The sequence below is a fragment of the Bos grunniens genome, chromosome 4 (assembly GCF_055505025.1).
Source record: "Bos grunniens cultivar Pamir isolate PY7600 chromosome 4, Bosgru_T2T1.0, whole genome shotgun sequence".
NCBI classification, from domain to species: domain Eukaryota; kingdom Metazoa; phylum Chordata; class Mammalia; order Artiodactyla; family Bovidae; genus Bos; species Bos grunniens.
In genome coordinates this window covers 89,735,006-89,754,551 of record NC_141168.1, presented here as the reverse complement: position 1 = coordinate 89,754,551, position 19,546 = coordinate 89,735,006, and the positions used below count along the sequence as shown (strand labels likewise).

The window sequence follows — 19,546 nt, the reverse complement described above, 5'->3', positions numbered from 1 at the left end:
CCTAATTCTGGTAATAAATATTTCCATTGAGTTTCAGATAAGTGGAGGATATCTTTAAAGGTATATGTTTATATACGTTTAAAGTAACTGGGTATCACACATGGTGTGATGATCATAAGCTAATTTCACCCAGGGGTATTTTTCAGGCACTAACAAATATGTGATGTTCCAGTAGGTACTACTTCATAACTCATGCCCCCCTCCAGGAGATTTTGCAGACCCAGGTATCAAACCCACCTCCCTTATGTCTCCTGCATTGGTGGGCATGTTCTTTACCACTAGTACCACCTGGAAAGCCAAAATCCATTTTTACAGATCTTAAATTATAACAAGTACCGTGGAGGTCTTTTTACCTTTTTGCACGTGAATTTCTAAGGCAAAATTTTCCTCACAACGAGGGGTAAATGTTTTAGCAAATTAGAACTCATCTGACAGGTTGTTTCATGAAGTTCTTCAGACATGGAAAAGATACATGCTATTTTTAAATATCTGATCCATACCAAAAGTAAGAATACTTCAAAATATTTTCATTTTATTCATGAGGCTCAATTTAATTAAAAATAAATTTAAATAAATTAAAAATGTCACAAATGCCATTAATATTAAAAAAAAAATAACAAATATTGTCTGAGCACCAATGTGTTTATTTTTGGCCTGGAACTTTTCTAGGCTCTTAAAGATATATGATAGGCAGGGTTCCTGAATGTTGCTTACATTGTAATAGGAAAGATAGGAGATGAGTGACAGTGTTGATAGACAAGATATTTTATGCTAATGAGAAGGGCTATGATGAAAGTCAAATAGATGCAATAGTGGAAAAAACTATTTTAAATTGGTTATGGAAGAAAGGTCTATTTGTAATTAAATTATGTAGAGTCAGGTATTAATCAAATATATGCCGTGAGCTCACATTGGTTATATGCACAGCAACATACTAGATTCTATGTGGTTCTTATAAAGGGGTGTATATGAACTCTTTGATTCCATGAAATTGAAGTCTCAAGGTTTAATACATAAGAAGTACTTTAAAAGTAACAAAAGCACATTGCAAGATTTAATATGGCTAAACAAATATTGGAGTTGGAAGACCGTCTTCCTGAACATCTTGACAATCCGTATAGAGAAGCCAGTTGAAATTGTTGCTTCAAATGTGTAAGATCATCAAGGATTATTCAGATCACAGGTGTTGCTAGCAGTGACTTCAAGTAACAGAAGCACCATTAAGCTTGTGAAAATTAGATCTTCCGTCTTTGATGTATCAGCTCCAGGTTCTAAGAATCCTCTGATCCCTTTGAAATTGCCTTCTTTGTTGAGTGTAAGCCTCATGAGTGAGAATGCCTTCCATATTGCAGAGCTCGTATAATCTCTTGGAAAGATAAACGTCCTCCCTGATTTTGAATGGTCTTCAGGTTTTTAATGTTTCTTTTCTAAAGATGGATGGGATTGAATTTTGGAGGACCATCAGGAATTTCTTATAGCCTAAATGTAAGGGAGTTAACTGGAGCCGCCATAACAAAATATCACAGACTAGGAGGCTTAAACAATGTTGTTCAGTTGCTCAGTCATGTCAGACTCTTTGCAACCCCATGATATGCAGCACGCCAGGCTTCCCTGTCTTTCACCATCACCATCTCCCAGAGCTTGCTCAAACTCATGTCTGTTGAGTCAGTGATGCCATCCAAGCATCTTGTCCTCTGTCATCCCCTTCTCCTCCTGCCTTCAGTCTTTCCCAGCATCAGGGTCTTTTCTAATGATTCCGCTCTTTTCATCAGGTGGCCACAGGTGAAGTGTTGAAGCTTCAGCTTCAGCATCAGTCCTTCCAATGAATACTCAAGGTTGATTTCCTTTAGGATTGGCTGGTTTGATCTCCTTGCAGTCCAAGGGGCTCTCAAGAATCTTCTCCAACTCCAACGTTCAAAAGCATCAATTCTTCAACACTCAGCCTTCTTTATGGTCCAACTCTCACGTCTGTACATGGCTACTGGAAAAACCATAGCTTTGACTAGATGGACCTTTGTTGGCAAAGTAATGTCTCTGCTTTTTAATACACTGTCTAGGTTTGTCATAGTTTTCCTTTCGAGGAGCAAGTGTCTTTTAATTCTATGGCTGCAGTCACTGTACACAGTGATTTTGGAGCCCAAGAAAATAAAGTCTGTCACTGTTTCCATTGTTTCCCCATCTGTTCGCCATGAGGTGACGGCACTGGATCCCATGATCTTAGTTTTCTGAATGTTGAGTTTTAAGCCAACTTTTTCATTCTCCTCTTTCACCTTCTCTGGAGGCTCTCTAGTTCCTCTTCACTTTCTGCCATAAGGGTGGTGTCATCAGCATATCTGAGGTTATTGATATTCCTCCCAGCAGTCTTGATTCCAGCTTGTGCTTCATCTAGCCCAGCATTTTGCATGACGTACTCTGCCTGTAGGTTAAATAAGCAGGGTGACAATATACAGCCTTGACATACTCCTTTTCCAATTGTGAACCAGTCCATTTTTCCATGTCCTTTTCTACCTATTGCTTAGAACTGGCTTAAACAGTAGAGATTTATTTTCTCAGACTTCTGGAGTCTGGTAGTCCCAGGTCAAGCTGTTGGCGGCTTTGGTTTCTCCCGAGGCCTCTCTCCACTGGGTCTGCAGACGGCCACCTTCCCACTTGTCCTCACAAGTTTCTCCTCAGTTCACACACCCTTGCCGACTCATGTGTGTGACTAGATTTCCTCCTGTTACAGAGACACTAGTCAGATTGGATTAAGCCTCACCCTAACAGGCTTAGTTTAATTTAACCATTCTTTAAAGGCTCTCTCTGTAAACACAGTGACATTCAGAGGTCCTGGGTGTAAGGCTTCAACCTGAGAATTTTGAATGGACACAGTTCAGCCCAATACAAGCAGTTATTGTGACTTTATCCTCTTGTGACCACCACTAAATTTCATGAGCCATCTGCAAGGAGCTTTTGATGAGTAGAGGGTAGGAGGAGTCTGATGTTCCCATGAATGGGGCTGTCTTCAAATCCGTTTTAACAGACGATAGTAAAGAGAAAGCACACACTCTAAGCTTCCCTGCAGCTCTTCCACCTTCCCCAGGTTGGGCCTCGTTAACCAGTCCCCAGGAGCCTTGTGGGAGGGAGGCAGAGAAAAAGTGCACAGTCAGGCTTACCAAGTCACCGTGATACACAGCAGGTTCACAGCTCCGGTAAGGCTGCGCTTAGGGTGAGAGGCATTGGGAATGAGAAGTCAGTTGACCAGCCTGCAGTATTTTTTTCATTTGCATTTGTGGGGTTTAGTTGTTAAATGTTCTAAATTGCCCTGTTTATCAGATTACCCAAAGGGATAAAACTCCATTAACAGTAAAGGAAGAGAGAGTAGTATGTACGACCCCAGTCTTGTTGAAATAGCATTTAGGAGAAATACTCCCTAGGGTTTCTTCTAAATATTAAAAATCTATGATCCCACGTCCAGTTTTAAGCCAGAAAGAAAAACACCAATACAGTATACTAATGCGTATATATGGAATTTAGAAAGATGGTAACAATAACCCTGTATACGAGACAGCAAAAGAGACACTGATGTATAGAACAGTCTTTTGGACTCTGTGGAAGAGGGAGAGGGTGGGATGATTTGGGAGAATGGCATTGAAACATGTATACTATCATGTATGAAATGAGTCGCCAGTCCAGGTTCGATGCACGATACTGGATGCTTGGGGCTGGTGCAGTGGGACGACCCAGAGGGATGGTATGGGGAGGGAGGAGGGAGCAGGGTTCAGGATGGGGAACACGTGTATACCTGTGGCGGATTCATGTTGATATATGGCAAAACCAATACAATATTGTAAAGTTAAAAAATAAAATAAAATTTAAAAAAATGACACTATTATAAATGGTCACAAAGAGCATGTATAGATTCATTATATCCTTAAGGATAGTAAATAAACCTGATATAATAACTCACTCAAATACAATGTCTGTTTTTTCTATAGCAGAATTCTCTAACACATTGAAAATGTAGTATGCTTGGAGTTTTCATGGTCATTCCTGGCAGGATTGAGGTTTGGGAGCAGTTCTCAGTAAGCATGCAGAGTTTCCCTACAGATGTTAACAGTAACCATACGTATTGGCTGGAGATCACATATCTAGCCTGAACCAGTTACGTTCATCAGAGGTGCAGTACACAGCAAAATAATGGTTAATCAGGAGAAGGGTAATTATTGCTAATAAAGCTGCGGTAGACAAGGTAATTTGTTGTGAGCAGTGTTTAATTTTATGGTGTAGATAAACCTGTTCATTCCAAACACATCTGAAGAAATGCACTTTTGTTCACACATGATGATTCACAGTCCCCATCACCACAGCAACCATCCCCCATGGTGACTGGATTCTGGTGCCCAGCAGCCACAGCTTTGAAACTCCACATTTCTGCTGAGGACAAGAATTTTCTCTTCCTAGACATTCAAGTTCTGTGTTCTTGAATGGGAGGAGGAGGGAGGAGGATCAAAACTCCAAAAGTCCTCATTTTGACCTTGTTCAAGTTTACCAGCATGGCTTCCCTATATCCATATTATTCGGTTGGTGCAAATGTAATTTTGATTTCAGACTGTGAATTTTAAATCATTATAGCTAGGCTTAAATACATCTTTATTAGTCAAAATAAGAACCATTACAGTCACATTTTTGCCAGTGAGAAATAAGTTTGTTTATTCCTGTAGGATAAAAATCCATGCTTCAGGATTCAACAAACTCTTGGAAAACATTTTTGGCCTCTTGCTGGTTGTGGAAGAGTTTTCCCTATAGAAAGTTGTTGAGATACTTGAAGAAGTGGTAGTCAGTTAGCGAGAGGTCAGGTGAATGTGGGAGATAAGGCAAAACTTGATAGCCCAGTTCATTCGACTTTTGAAACATGGGTTGTGTGACGTGGTCGGGCGTTGTCATGGAGAAGCATTGGGCCCTTCTGTTGGCCAGCGCCAGGGGCAGGCATTGCTGCTTTTGGTGCATCGCATCAGTTTGCTGAGCGTACCTCTCAGTGCAGTGGTTCCACCAGGATTCAGAAAGCTGTAGTGGATCAGACGGGCAGTAGACCACCTTACGGTGACCATGACCTTCTTTTGGTGCAAGTTTGGCTTTGGGAAATGCTTTGGAACTTCTTCTCAGTCCAACCACTGAGCTGGTCATCACTGGTTGTCATAAAATCCACTATTCATCGCGTGTCGCAGTCCAATAGAGAAATGCTTCATTGTTGTTGGATAGAATAGGAGAAGATGACACTTCAACAAAATGATGATTTTTTTTTTTTTAATTTTCAGTCAGCTCATGAGGTACCCACTTATCAATGTTTTTCACTTTTCCAATTTGCTTCAAATGCTGAATGATCTTAGAATGGTTGACACTGAGTTCTTTAGCAACTTCTTGTATAGTTGTAAGAGATTCAGCTTCAATGATCCTTTCAATTGGTAATTGTTAACTTCTGATGGCCAGCCACTACACTCTTCATCTTCCAGACTCTCATATCCTTTGCAAAATTTCTTTTTTTTTTTCCCTTTTTTTAAAAATTTTATTTAACTTTACAATATTGTATTGGTTTTGCCATATATCAAAATGAATCTGCCACAGGTATACACGTGTTCCCCATCCTGAACCCTCCTCCCTCCTCCCTCCCCATACCATCCCTCTGGGTCGTCCCACTGCACCAGCCCCAAGCATCCAGTATCGTATATCGAACCTGGACTGGTGACTCGTTTCATATATGATATTATACATATTTCAATGCCATTCTCCCAAATCATCCCACCCTCTCCCTCTTCCACAGAGTCCAAAAGACTGTTCTGTACATCAGTGTCTCTTTTGCTGTCTCGTATACAGAGTTGAATAACCAATGCACTGTATTTTCATTAGCAATTCCTGGCCAAATGCATTGTTGATGTTGCCAATTGTCTCCACTGCTTCACGACCCATTTTGAACTCAAATAAGAATTTTCTTTTTGTCTAACATCATTTCCCTAGTCTAAAATAAATATAAACAGCAAGTAATAAGTCATTAGCAAAAAAGCAAAGTGAAAAGTGAACATTAAAATGATATATAACATAAGAATGTTTTCAATACCAAGTGGCGAATTTCAGCAATGCAAAAACCGCAATTACTTTTGCACCAACCTAGTATATAGTCTTCATAAAAATTTTATGTACTGATAAACATGCACAGAGTAGAATAATATCTTTTAATCAGTTGAGCAAAAAACCTTCACATTTGTACTCTTTTTCAATTTTATTTATTTATTTTTGCTTTTGCTGTGCTGGGTCTTTCTTGCTGCGCTCTGGCTTTCTCTAGTTTGGCTAGCAGGGGCTACTCTCCAGTTGCAGTGCGTGGGCTTCTCATTGCAGGGGCTTCTCTTGTTGCAGAGCACAGGCTCTAGGCTTGTGGACTTCAGTAGCCGTGGCTCATGGGCTTAGTTGCCCTGCAGCATGTGGGATTTTCCTGGATCAGGGATCAAACCTGTGTGCCCTGCACTGGCAGGCAGATTCTTAACCACTGGACCACCAGGGAAGTCCCTTTACGTTTATTCTTAAAGAATAGTTAACATGGCTTTTAGATGGTGTAAATATAGGTAATTAGATAATGTAGGTAAGGTAAACATAAGCAAAAATTAAGAGAATTTTGGCAAAAATATTTTGTGATCTAGTTTACTGAGTCAGCTTAGATTGTCACTTGTCCAGGACTTGCCGAAAAAGAAAGGAAAAACAAAGGAATTGCTTAATCTTGAAAAACAAAGGAATTGCTTAATCTTGCATTTATTATTAATGGCACCTTAAAACAGTCAAAGCCCTGCTTGGAGCATTTTGATGTTTGAGTCCATTTGTGTTGAGATTTGTGTTGTGTGTTTAGTGCCTATGCAAAGCTTTGTGCATGCCATGTGCTGAAGAGAAATTAGTCTTTATGACAAAATCCTCATCTGTTCAAGATATAGGCAAATTATTGAACAGTGTCTCTGAGGCAGCTTGCATTTTTCAATAGAGATATCTGAGACGATAATTGGTTTGTGTGCTTTTCTTCTTTGATTAGGTGACAGCCATTCAGACTGAAGTGTCCCAGAAACAGAGGGAGTGTGAGGCAGACTTACTGAAAGCTGAGCCCGCGCTGGTGGCTGCGACAGCTGCCCTCAATACACTCAACAGGGTAAGAATGATTCCTGGGCTCAGGGTTTTCTCAGAACAATATTTGAAGGTTATTAGAGTTTGAATAACTGAATTGAGAGTGAAATGCATGCAATCAAAAGGAAAGAAAGTCCCATAAAATGTTACAGTTGAAACAACTATTTAAGGACATCATTGAGGTCATCGTTATAGTTGAGCTGCCTTTCCCATCCGAAAGTCTGTCCCCCTTGACCCCAGCACGTAGTCTCGTTTTGAATACTTGCAATGCCATGCAGTTTATGCTGTCATAAAAGGCAACTCTATTGTTAGTGCTTAGATTTGGCCCAAATCCAGTGGTTCATATTACATGTTGCTTTAAAAACCAAGTGGAAGATTCTTTATTTCCTCTGTTGCTTTAAGAAGTAAATGGGGGATTCTTTATATCTTCTGGATATTTCCTATTATGAATATCTTATAAAAGTAGTATTAATGAGAGACCCTCGGGGACAGAAGAAAAACCTAGAAGCAAAGATACCTAGTTTTGACCCACACCATTTTTCCTAAATTCATGTTATTAGCAAAATCTCATTGAGCATTCCAATTCCCATAAGAGAAAATAAACTGTGGTGGTCAGAAGGACTGTGTAAAGAGAGATGGAATTACGGGCAATGTTATTTTAAAAACTGGCAGCTGGTCTTGCCTTTCGGTTCTGCTAGGCCTCTGGGGAGATTCCCAGGGCATTACTAGGCCTGAGGGTCTTGGATTCACCTTCAAAGAAGAAAGGATCCAGACTTCCACTGCTCTTCAAAGAAATATTCCATTCATTTTTCTCAATATTCTTTTGAAGAAAATAATTTTGACTGTGAACAGAGAGTTATTATCTTCATGGATGTTTCTTTTAGCATTACCATAAAGTTAAACAGTTTAAAAGAACATAAATATACTGTGATGGAAGATTGATTATTCTGCGTTCAAATAACCTGCTACCATTAAAATGAGAATTGTTAAATCCTAGCTAGCAATGTGAAAAAATGTTCATGATCTATTAAGTAAAAAAGGCATAGTATAAAATTGCATATATTCTGACTTTTTTTAATAAGAACATGCTTATACATAGGAAAAGGTAGAAAAAAGCTGAAAGTAACGGATTATCTCTGAGTAATGCATTTTATACTTTCCTCTTTCTGAGCTCTAGAATGTTTATGTTGTTCTTTGTGCTTTATATTGGCAGCTTTTTCTCTGAGTATATTATTATTTACTCAATCAAAATAAATTAATATCACTTAAGTATAAAGCTCAGTATATTTATAAATGATGAAAGGATTTTGGTTACTTAGCTCTCAGCATTAGCATACTTTACTTTTTTTTGCTTTTGTTCTTGTTTTCACACCCTTTCTGTTCTTTGCAGTCATTTCCCAAATGAAAAGGCAGTTTATGGTAATAGAGGAGAATCAGGTTCAACATTTGATGAGATTTTATAAGTAAGAGTATATAATACAGTTCAGGAAATTTCATAGAAAATCCTTTAAAAAAATGTATCATAAACCTACATATACTTCTTACAGATATTAATTCTTACTCCAAAGTATTTGCCCTGATACTTGTAACTTATTACATTAATACTATCTCTTGAGTAAATTAAGATTCTGACCTTCAGAGACTAAGGAGGAATGTAGAAAGAAGGTTCAGCCTCTACGGGCATCTTCCTGGTTGAGTCATTATAGTGTAATAGATGCTTCTTGTACATATAAAGCAGAAAGACAAAACTAAGAGATTCTGAGCTAAAGGACTCTGTTTCTGGGTTGTTACTGTTATTTAGTCGCTAAGTTGTATCTGACTCTTTATGACCCCCGTGGACTATAGCCCACCAGGCTCCTCTGTCCATGGGATTCTCCAGGCAAGAATACCGGCGTGGGTTGCCATTTCATTCTCCAGGGTATCTTCCCTACCCAGGGATCAAACCCTGTGTCTCTTGAATTGGCAGGCAGATCCTTTCCAACTGCACCACCAGGGAAGTCCCTGTTTCTGGAAGGCCTGATTCAAAGGCAGTTATATTACATAGGTTGGATGAACCCATAAATACCCTAAAACCTGTACATTTATGAAATTCCCTGGCCTCAGTGTGCACGACTCTGCAGGTGGTACATCAAGAAGATAAATTTACTTGGAAGCCAAAAAAGGCAGTGATGTTTTCAAAGTATCAGAAAAGTGCCAGAAAGACCTGGACCTACTGGTGTCCCACAGTGGGATCTCTGGGAGGGCTGCAAAAACTGCCAAACCAAGACTGGTGTGAAGAGGAGACGGTGGAAAAGACCAGCCACTGAAGACCAGCTTAGTGACCCAACAGTGGTTGTGAGAGAGCAGAGCGCCCTGGTCTTGAGAGTGTGTGTGCTTTTCTTCAGGTCAACCTCACTGAGCTGAAAGCCTTTCCCAGCCCTCCAAATGCAGTCACCAACGTTACTGCGGCTGTGATGGTCCTTCTGGCTCCCCGGGGCAGAGTGCCGAAAGACCGGAGTTGGAAAGCAGCAAAAGTCTTCATGGGGAAGGTATCAGCCTGGCAGCGTGAAAATTCTGATGATTTCTGTGTTCAGTTCTGTGGCTATACTTGACAGCAGGGACAAGGGACGAATGGACTGGGAGTTTGGGATTAGCAGATGCAAACTATTTTACGCAGAATGGATAAACAGGGTCCTATTGTATAGCACAGGGAACTATATTCAATATCCTCTGATGGACCGTATGAAAAGAATGTGTGTATATATATATTCTCTGTATATGTGTAATTGAATCTCTGTGCTCTACATCAGAAATTAACCCAACATTGTGAATCAACTATACTTCAGTAAAATAAATTTTCTTAAAGTACAGGCAGTTTGAGGAGAAAGAAGAAAGCTATAACATTCCGAACTATTAAAAAGAAGTCATGTTCAGATTTGCTGAGAGTAATCTACTGTGTTCTCTGGACCTAGAACTTTTGTTTGCCAAGTTGGAGATTAGCGTGGGGTTGTAGCACACCTAGATCAGCACCAGCAGCAGTTGGAAGGTTGCTAATTATTTTCAAAATTATGAAAGCAGTTAAGTGTAGGAGGGAGAAAATTACATGGATTTCTTCTGTTGGAAAATGTTACTAATGTACAAGAAGGTGAAGCAAAGGGGCTTTGGGGTATGTGTTTTTCTTTTTCTTTTCTGCCTTTCTTTTCTTCAAAATGTGAATGCCTCCTGTGCAAAGACTGAATATTTTACCCTGGGATAAAAGGGATTTTAAAAGTGTCCATTGCTAATTCTAACTTTAGACTGTAAAGACTGAAAAAGTCAAACAGTGGGATAAATGCAGCTTGCCAATTTTGCCTTTGTGATGTGAATCCTAAAAGCTGATTTTAACTTTTGATCTTGGAATTTTCTCTGCAGCACAAATGGCTCATTGCAATGTCTTTTTTGCTTTACAGGTGGATGATTTTTTACAAGCGTTAATTAACTATGACAAAGAGCACATTCCAGAGAATTGTCTAAAAGTGGTGAAGGAACAGTATTTGAGAGACCCTGAGTTCAACCCAAACCTGATTCGGACCAAATCTTTTGCAGCAGCTGGTCTCTGCGCCTGGGTCATCAACATCATGAAATTCTATGAGGTGTATCAGGCATGACCAGATGGTTTATGGGTGTTATTCAGGAAGGGTCGTATATATATTAATTTCTAGGCCAGCAAGAAATGTAAAATAATTTGATATTTAATTATCTGAATAAGATACATTTCTAAGAATAAGACATGAAGGTGTCAGATTAATCAGAATTCTCTAAAGGAGGATATCTGAAATGTTGGAAGCCATGCTTTTTTAGGGTAGAGTAACTTCTTTAGATCAAATAGCAGCAATTAAATTTGATTAGAAAAAAACATTTGGGTAGAATAATTATATTTATTTATATTGAAATATTTCAGTTGTTGGCTTGAAACAACTGCAAATCTGAGTTCATGTTTAATTAAATTTCATCCCTGCTCTCAAAGCAGAAATTTACGCCAGCTACAAGTAGACTTAATGAGATGAGAAATAACCTTTGGAGGACTTTCGTATTTTAATGACGAATGCGTTTTTGACTGTGTGCGATCTTTTCTAAAGTTTGTAGTTTTGGGCCAGATAGAGATAGATGATCATCTCAGTTAATCCTTTATTTATCAAGTATTTGTCTGTCAGGTATGCCCCAAATACTTCGCGAAGCACTGGATGTGAGAGGGAACATGCATGGCCCTTTGCCAGGAAGAGCTGACTCATTTCTGTCTTTAAATCTTGTGTGTTATATTCAAAGGTAGAATTGCTGAGGAAATGCCACTGTCATTCCCAGGATGATTTTCAGAAAACTAGGTTCTGTCCTTCACTCTGGGGACCCATGGGAATCGGACCCTGTCCGTCTCTCTTTAGTGGAAGGAAACCCGTATCAGGCAAGACTGCAGACGGATCACAGCTGATGGGCGACCTCGCTCCATAATGGCACGCCTGACCACTGTGCCAGCCTCACACCCTAGGTGGAAAGACAAGCCCAGCACTGGACCATTGCTGTGTTCTGTGTTGTTTTGCTATAAAATAGAAAAGAAAATTTAATTTCCATTCTCCCTTCCCAACAGAATATTTGATCCACTCAAATGCTCAAACCACCCATTCAGATAACCTTTAAGGTGGCCAGAACATAGAGAAAAAAAAAAGTGTTAGTGTGGTTAACATTATACTGTGTGAGGGTATCTCACATGTTCCTTTCTGGGTTCAGAGAATTTTCTCCACACCAATTTTCTGCCTTTAAGGCTAGACATGATCCCACGTTTAGCTGTAGTTGCTGTACTCGACAATTTCTGGTGATATGAGGATTGTCTCCAAATTTTACGAAAAACTAATTTTAGTATCTTAATGGTATTTGACCTGCGTAGCATTTTATGCTAGTGCTTGTCACTCTAATGTCCACAACAAGTGAGTGAGTAATGGACAAGCAGAGAGAATTTGGAAGGCTATGTGGAATTTTGATCTGCCATTAGGTGTTACCATCACTAAGAGTAAACACCAAATTTCTAGATGAATTAGAGATTTTAACTGTAAAGCTTCCAGCAAATAGAAGGCCGAATGATTACCTGCCCTCTTTGCATCTTCATTGCCTTGTGAAATAACCCTTACGTGGCTTTTCAGGTCTACTGTGACGTGGAGCCCAAACGCCAAGCATTAGCCCAGGCAAACTTAGAACTGGCTGCAGCTGCTGAGAAATTGGGGGCTATCAGGAAAAAGCTAGCGGTGAGTACGGGCTCCAACACTGAAGAAGGTCTTAAGAGGTGGAACCCCGCCCCCATTCTTAGGATCCCACCTTCAGACAGGGCCGTCTCTGAGACCTACCGCTCAGGAAGGAATTGGACCTTTCATGAATATATTCATTTATATTCTTCAGTAGACATTCCTTGTCTGCTCGATGCTGACTGAGCTAGAAAAGGGAACTTTTCGTGATTTCTGCACTTAAGGAATTTCCATGGTCTGGCAGTAGAAAGAGGGTAGCATTCAGGGATTTAAAGCAAGGATTCTGGAATCAAAGTGCCTGGGTTTACATCCAGACTCCACTATTTACTGTTTCACCCAGCACATGTTAGTTAACCTCTCTGAGCCTCTTTTTTCTCATCTGAGAAATTGGTCTGTAATAGCATTTACTTAGGTAGATCATGAAGATTTTTATCCAACTTTTGGATTTTTATCTCATTTTTGAGAGTAATTCATAATGAGAATTTAGCATGGTGCCTGGCATATAGTATGTGATTTGAAAATGCTAACTATAAATATTATCACCTTGACTATCTCTACAAGTATCTCTACAAGTGTCGTTTGGTGCTACAAGTATATGTGTGACTATATCCAGAATGCAATAGGAGCGTCGTAAAAGAGCCTAGAGAAATTAGGGAAAGTTTCCTATTGAAGGTGTATTTGATATGAGCTGCAAAAATTACTTGGGAGTCACCAAGGATAATAAGATCAGGAGAGGTGTTTGTGATTAAAAAAAAAAAAAAGTGAAGAAAAGAGGGAAGAAGCAGTTGGTAGACTTCATGAGTCCTAGTAGGCCAGAACCCTAATGTGAGTGTCTGCGGGATGGTTAGGAATAGTAGGAAGGAATGAAAGATGAAGTTGCAAAACCCTTCTCTGCCTTTCATGCTGCAGAATTTAAATCTTACCTGACCTTGGTATTGAGCCTTTGAAAGATTTTAATAGGTTAAAATGCCATGGTCACTTTTCATCAACTGAATGGAAGCTGGGAAAAGAAGAGGCTAGCTGCAGAAAGACAAGTTACAAGTGCCGCTGTGAGTCCTACGAGGGCCTCAGCTAAGGCGGGAGAAGCTACAGTAGAGACAAGAAGCAGCAGTTGGTAGACTTGACAAGTCCATGCATTCAAGGCTGCTGATGACATGGCGGTGGAGGGACACATACAGAATAGAGATGATGAGCTGGAGGTGCCTGACATGGTAGCTTGGAGTGGTTCAGTCAGAGTGGCAAGGCTGGGTAACCCTGGCCACCTAGGAAATCCTCAGAGCTTCAGTTTCTTAACTGTCACTTTGTGAATAACAGCTAATTCTCAAGGTGGGCATCTGTGATGTATTTTGGCTACCAGCATCTAATCTACCTTCTTTGGGTGGTAACAGACTGGTTTATCTTTGGAGAATTACCTTTCCCCATTGGATACACTCAAGTAGGACTTCGATCAGGGGTACCTTCTTCTGTCCTAGCTGAAGCCTGGTTATGTGATCCAAGCTTTGCCAGTTTGACTCCCCCAATCTCTAGAATCAAATCAGTAGCCAGAGGATGAGACTGACAATTAAGTCCACATATGGTAGGACAGTGTCCAGAGGAAGCTTTCAAGTATTTCGTTCCTGCCCCCAAGTCTCTCTAGAGCTCCTAGGAGCCTGCGTGTGATTCTGTGCCTTTCCTTTCATTGAAAGAGCTCCCGCATTTTTAGGAGATTCTCTTTAGCTTAATTTGGCTAGAGATGATCTCTAGGAGCAGAAAGCATTGAGGGAAGACCTGAAGGAGCATGCTCCCATCTTGGAGGAAATCCTACCATGGGTCTCTGAGCAGGTGAACTCAGGCATCACTGGACCTGGACTGTGGTGCCCACAGTGGGCAGGCAGCCAGGCCCAGCTTCCTATAGAACAGGACTTGAACTTGGCTTGATTATTGTGGGGACACTGTTATCAACAACAGTAGCTGATTTAGACAGATTTAGAAAAAACATATTCATTTTATTAAATTTAACTTCATTTATTGGTCAGTGCTCTCACTGTCAATGTGACTAAAACCTTTAGAAGAATGTGGCCATCTATTATTAATGGCTTTATGTAATTTTTAGAAGCAAGTTAATGTTCATGGAAAAGTAACAAGAATGCTCAAGACAACCATGAAAGTAAAAGTGTTAGTTGCTCAGTCGTGTCTGACTCTTTGCAACCCTATGGTCTGTAGCCTGCCAGGCTCCTCTGTCCATGGGATTCTCCAGGCAAGAATACTAGAGACGGTAGCCATTCCCTTCTCCAGGCAATCTTCCCAACCCAGGCATCGAACCCAGTTCTCCTGCATTGCAGGCAGAATCCTTACTATCTTACCAGTTCTAAAGTTGAGACTTTCTATGCTTGTGGATGGCATCACTGACTCGATGGACGTGAGTCTCAGTGAACTCCGGAAGTTGGTGATGGACAGGGAGGCCTGGTGTGCTGTGATTCATGGGGTCACAAAGAGTCGGACATGACTGAGCGACTGATCTGATCTGATCGGATGCTTATGGAATTAGCCCTCTTTTGGGTACAGCCTGCAATGAGCTGAAAAGAACTGCTTACCTTGATTGTTTTCAAAGACCTGCAGTAGAAGCAGAGGTTCGTATATCAATTAACTGCAAATCTAAGTTTCCAGACACAGAGGAAAATAATAGTCACAATGTCTTTATGGAAGTTGGTCTGTTCTATCCCCCTATCAAGAGTGGATTTCCAGAGAGTAGCTATTAATGCAGCAGAATCTTGGTCTGCTGTTTCTACCAACATTCAATTAGATGGTAGTACTGTGTCAGTAATGTCTTGGTTTTTATGGTCATATTGTGGTTGTATGGGAGAATGTCCTTTGTAGGAAATTTGAAGTAAAAAACAATTCTCTGTGAAGACTGGTCAGGCCACAGTCAAAGACAAACTGCATAGTTTCTGTCTGTCGGTACAGAGTCAAGTCAAGGTTTGAGCCCAGGTGTTGTGATAATTTTTGCCAGCTTTGCTTTCATCTCCTTCAGCCTCTGTTTCCTTCTCTCTCGTGGCCTTTCCCGCCTCCTCATCTATGCCTTCTGTTGCCGTCTCGCCTAGAAAAGCAGGGCTGTGTCTACCAGCATTTAGGAAATTCATTCATTAACTAGTATTAGACTTTGTATATTTGTTCTTTCAAAGTCTTTATCTCTAATTTCAGACTAAAAGATGGCCTCATATTGAAGCCTGAGTGGGGAAAAAAAACAAAACAAACCCGCTTAGGCCATCCTGTCTTTGAAACATACAGGATCTAAGGATGGCCATGAAAATGTGCAAACTCGTCTCTTTAGGGAAATGGTTCTCAGAGTGTGTTCTCTCAACCACAGAAGCGTTGGTGTCACCTGGGAACTCCTTAGAGGTCCAGACTCTCAGATCCACTGAAAGACCAACCCTGGCAGGGAGTTCAGGAATTTGGGTTTGATCAAACCCTCCGGGTGGTTCTGGTACACACTTCAGCTGGAGAACACCGGTTTCAGGGTGTCTGGTGGGCTGGGGTCTTCAGACTAAGTCCTTCCCCCACCTCCCATTTATTTCTAGAACCTGAAAGGCCAGGGCCTGTCTGGAACTGTGAAGCAACCAAGATTCTACCCAGCGCACAGGCTGACAGGTTACCCACCGCTGTTTCACAGATGCTGGGCAGAAGATGTGGGGTATGGGCTGAGTGGGTCAGAGAGCGGAGGGCTTCATTGCCCACAGCACAGCGAGCAGCATGAGCCTCGTGTGGGCCTCAATTCCCCAATCCCCATGGCCGTGACACCCAGTGGGTCAGCTGAGGCAGTTCACAGTTTTGTGTCATAGCTGAGATATCCCAAGCTTAGGAAACACCCCCTATAAAGAAAGCTGCGAGTAAATCTGCCCAACTTTTGTCCCACAGAGAAACACATCTTTAGTACTCTTGCACAGGAGTACTTCTGTCCATGCCCTGAGAGAAACACTGGCTCTATTTCCGAAGCCTACATGCTCTGCAGATATCTTGCGGAAGATAGTCCAGAGCAAGAGCTGTCAGAACCTCTTCATGAGAGGCAGAGAAACCAAATGCAGGAGCCCATGGTCTCCCAATACCCAGTCCCCACCCAGCTTTACAAAAGGAAAAGGTATATCAGCTTATATCTTAGGTATGTAAATTATTGCTGATGAGTCGTTCAGTCCTATCTGACTCTGTGACCCCATGGACTGCAGCATGCCAGGCTTCCCTGTCCTTCACTGTCTTCTAGAGTTTGTTTAAACTCATGTCTATTGAGTCAGTGATGCCATCCAACCATCTCGTCGCCTCTGTTGCCCCCTGCTCCTCCTACCCTCAATCTTTCCCAGCATCAGAGTCTTTTCCGATGAGTTGGCTCTTTGCATCAGGTGGCAAAGTATTGGAGCTTCAGCATCAGTCCTTCCAATGAATATTCAGAGTTTATTTTCTTTCGGATTGACTGGTTTGATCTCCTTGCAGTCCAAGGGACTCTCAAAAGTCTTCTCCAGGACCATAGTTTGAAAGCATCAATTCTTCAGTGCTCAGCCTTCTTTATGGTCCAACTCTCACATCCATACATGACTACTGGAAAAACCATAGCTCTGACTATAAACCATAGCTTTGACTTTGTCAGCAAGGTAATATCTCTGCTTTTTACTAGGGCTTCTAGGTTTGTCATAGCTTTTCTTCCAAGGAGCAAGCATCTTTTAATTTCATGGCTGAAGTTAGCATCCACAGTGATTTTGGAGCCCAAGAAAATAAAGTCTGTCACTATTTCCATGGTTTCCCCATCTATTTGCCATGAAGTGAAGGCACTGGATGCCATGACCTTAGTTTTTTGAATGCAGAGTTTTATCCCGGCTTTTTCACTCTCCTCTTTCACTTTCATCAGGAGGCTCTTTAGTTCCTATTCACTCTCTGCCATAAGTGTGGTGTCATCTGCATAGCTGAGGTTATTGATATTTCTCCCAGCAACCTTGATTCCAGCTTGTGCTTCATCCACCCCAGCATTTTGCATGATGTACTCTGCATTTACATTAAATAAGGAGAATGACAATATACAGCCTTGACGTACTCCCTTCCCAATTTTGAAGCAGTCCGTTGTTGCACATTCAGTTCTAACTGTTGCTTCTTAACCTGCATAGCTGTTTCTCAGGAGGCAGGTCAGGTGGTCTGGTATTCCCATCTCTTTAAGAATTTTCCACAGTTTGTTGTGATCTACACAGTCTAAGGCTTTAGCATAGTCAATGAAACAGAAGTAGATGTTTTTCTGGAATTCCCTTGCTTTTTCTGTGATCCAGTGGATGTTGGCAATTTGATCTCTGGTTTCTCTGCCTTTTCTAAATCCAGCTTGTACATCTGAAAGTTCTTGGTTCACATAACTGTTGAAGCCTAGTTTGAAGGATTTTCAGCATTACCTTGCCAACATGTGAAATGAGTGCAATTGTGCAGTAGTATGAACATTCTTTGGCATTGGCCTTCTTTGGAATTGGAATGAAAACTGACCTTTTCCAAGTCCGTGGCCACTGCTAAGTTTTCCAAATTAACAGCATCATCTTTTAGGATTTTAAATAGCTCAGCTGGAATTCCATGAATTCCATTAGCTTTGTTTGTAGTAATCCTTCCTAAGGCCCACTTGACTTTGCACACCAGGATGTCTGGCTCTAGGTGAGTGACCACACCATCATGGTTATCTGGGTCATTAAGACCTTTTTTGTATAGTTCTGTGTATTTCTGCCATGTCTTCTTAGTCTCTTCTTCTGTTAGGTCTGTGTATACCTAGGTCAACCCTATGGAATGGATGACATTATTTCATTTTTCAGATGATGCATGCATGCATGCTAAGTCGCTTCAGTTGTGTACAACTAATGAAACTGAGGCGTAGAGAGCTTAAGTACACAGTCCACCTTGAGGCTGCTTAGCTGATAGCAGAATCCAGATATGAACTCAGGTTCTGATACCAGAGCTAAGATCAGCTTCTGTATTTTATAAAACCATGCACTGTATGTGTGTGTTTGTACTTATGTGCACACACAGTCTTGTCCAACTCTTGTGACCCCATGGAATGTAGCCTGCCAGGCTCCTCTGTCCATAGGATTTTACTGGCAAGAATACTAGAGTGGGTTGCCATTTCCTCCTCCAGGGGATCTTCCTGATTGAACCTGTGCCTCTTGTGTCTCCTGCATTGACAGGAGGGTTCTTTACCACTGTGCCACCTGAAAGTGAAAAGTGAAAGTTGCTCAGTCGTGTCCAACTCTTTGCAACCCCATGGACTATACAGTCCAGGGAATTCTCGAGGCCAGAATACTGGATGGGTAGCCTTTCCCTTCTCCAGGGGATCTTCCCAACCCAGGGATCAAGCCCAGGTCTCCCACACTGCAGGAAGATTCTTTACCAGCTGAGCCACAAGGGAAACCCAAGAATACTGGAGTGGGTAGCCTATCCCTTCTCCACTGGATCTTCCCAACCCAGGAATCAAACCAGGGTCTCCTGCATTGCAGGGGTATTCTTTACTAACTGAGCTATCAGGGAACCCACTGTGCCACCTGGGAAGCCCTATAAAAACATAAGTACTTTTAATAAAATATACCTCTAGATATTATTTATTTTAACATGGTTTCTAACTGAAGATGTGCTATATCTCCACCATTTCTCACAAATTTGGCATTATTTCATATGTAAATCTTAAATATGACATATACTTTTTTAAAGAAGTACTACTTCAATGATATAAGTTAAAATAATAATGTAATAATTGAGTCATAGACAAATATTGACACTCTCTATAAATAGGGTATGTTCTACAAATTTGCTTATTAAAATCTCTTGGAATTTTGCACATATTTATAAGCACAGTGTTAAAAATCTCATTTAGGATTATTAGAACTTTTAGGTAGCAAGATGCTATAGTAAAGAGTCTCCCAAGTATTTGCTCCCTTAGTCGAGGCTCCTTTAGCTGTACAAAATAGAAACCCCCTTAGGAAACCTTAAGCCAAAATGGAGACCAGGAATACTCATGGCACTCTGAGGGAAAAAAAACTGTGTGACTTGGTCTCTGGAGGAACAGGATCCAGGAAGTGGGAAGCTGTGAAGAATGTGTTTAGGGCCATGTGACTTCTCCCCTTGCTACCTTTTCATTCTTTCTCTTTCTCTGGACTGGTTTCTCGTGCTTTCCTGTG

At 41.0% G+C, this 19,546-nt stretch overlaps 1 protein-coding gene across 2 annotated transcripts in view; it reads left to right on the top strand.

Annotated features, from left to right (window-relative positions):
* The window catches only part of DNAH11 (dynein axonemal heavy chain 11), a 369,573-nt gene that overhangs the window by 237,045 nt on the left and 112,982 nt on the right, over window positions 1-19,546 (top strand). For both annotated transcript variants that reach the window (XM_086397406.1, XM_086397407.1), the window contains exons 58-61: window positions 7,049-7,162; window positions 9,522-9,665; window positions 10,566-10,748; window positions 12,288-12,389. In XM_086397406.1, the coding sequence (XP_086253532.1) occupies window positions 7,049-7,162; window positions 9,522-9,665; window positions 10,566-10,748; window positions 12,288-12,389 (543 nt within the window). The remainder of the gene's footprint in view (window positions 1-7,048; window positions 7,163-9,521; window positions 9,666-10,565; window positions 10,749-12,287; window positions 12,390-19,546) is intronic.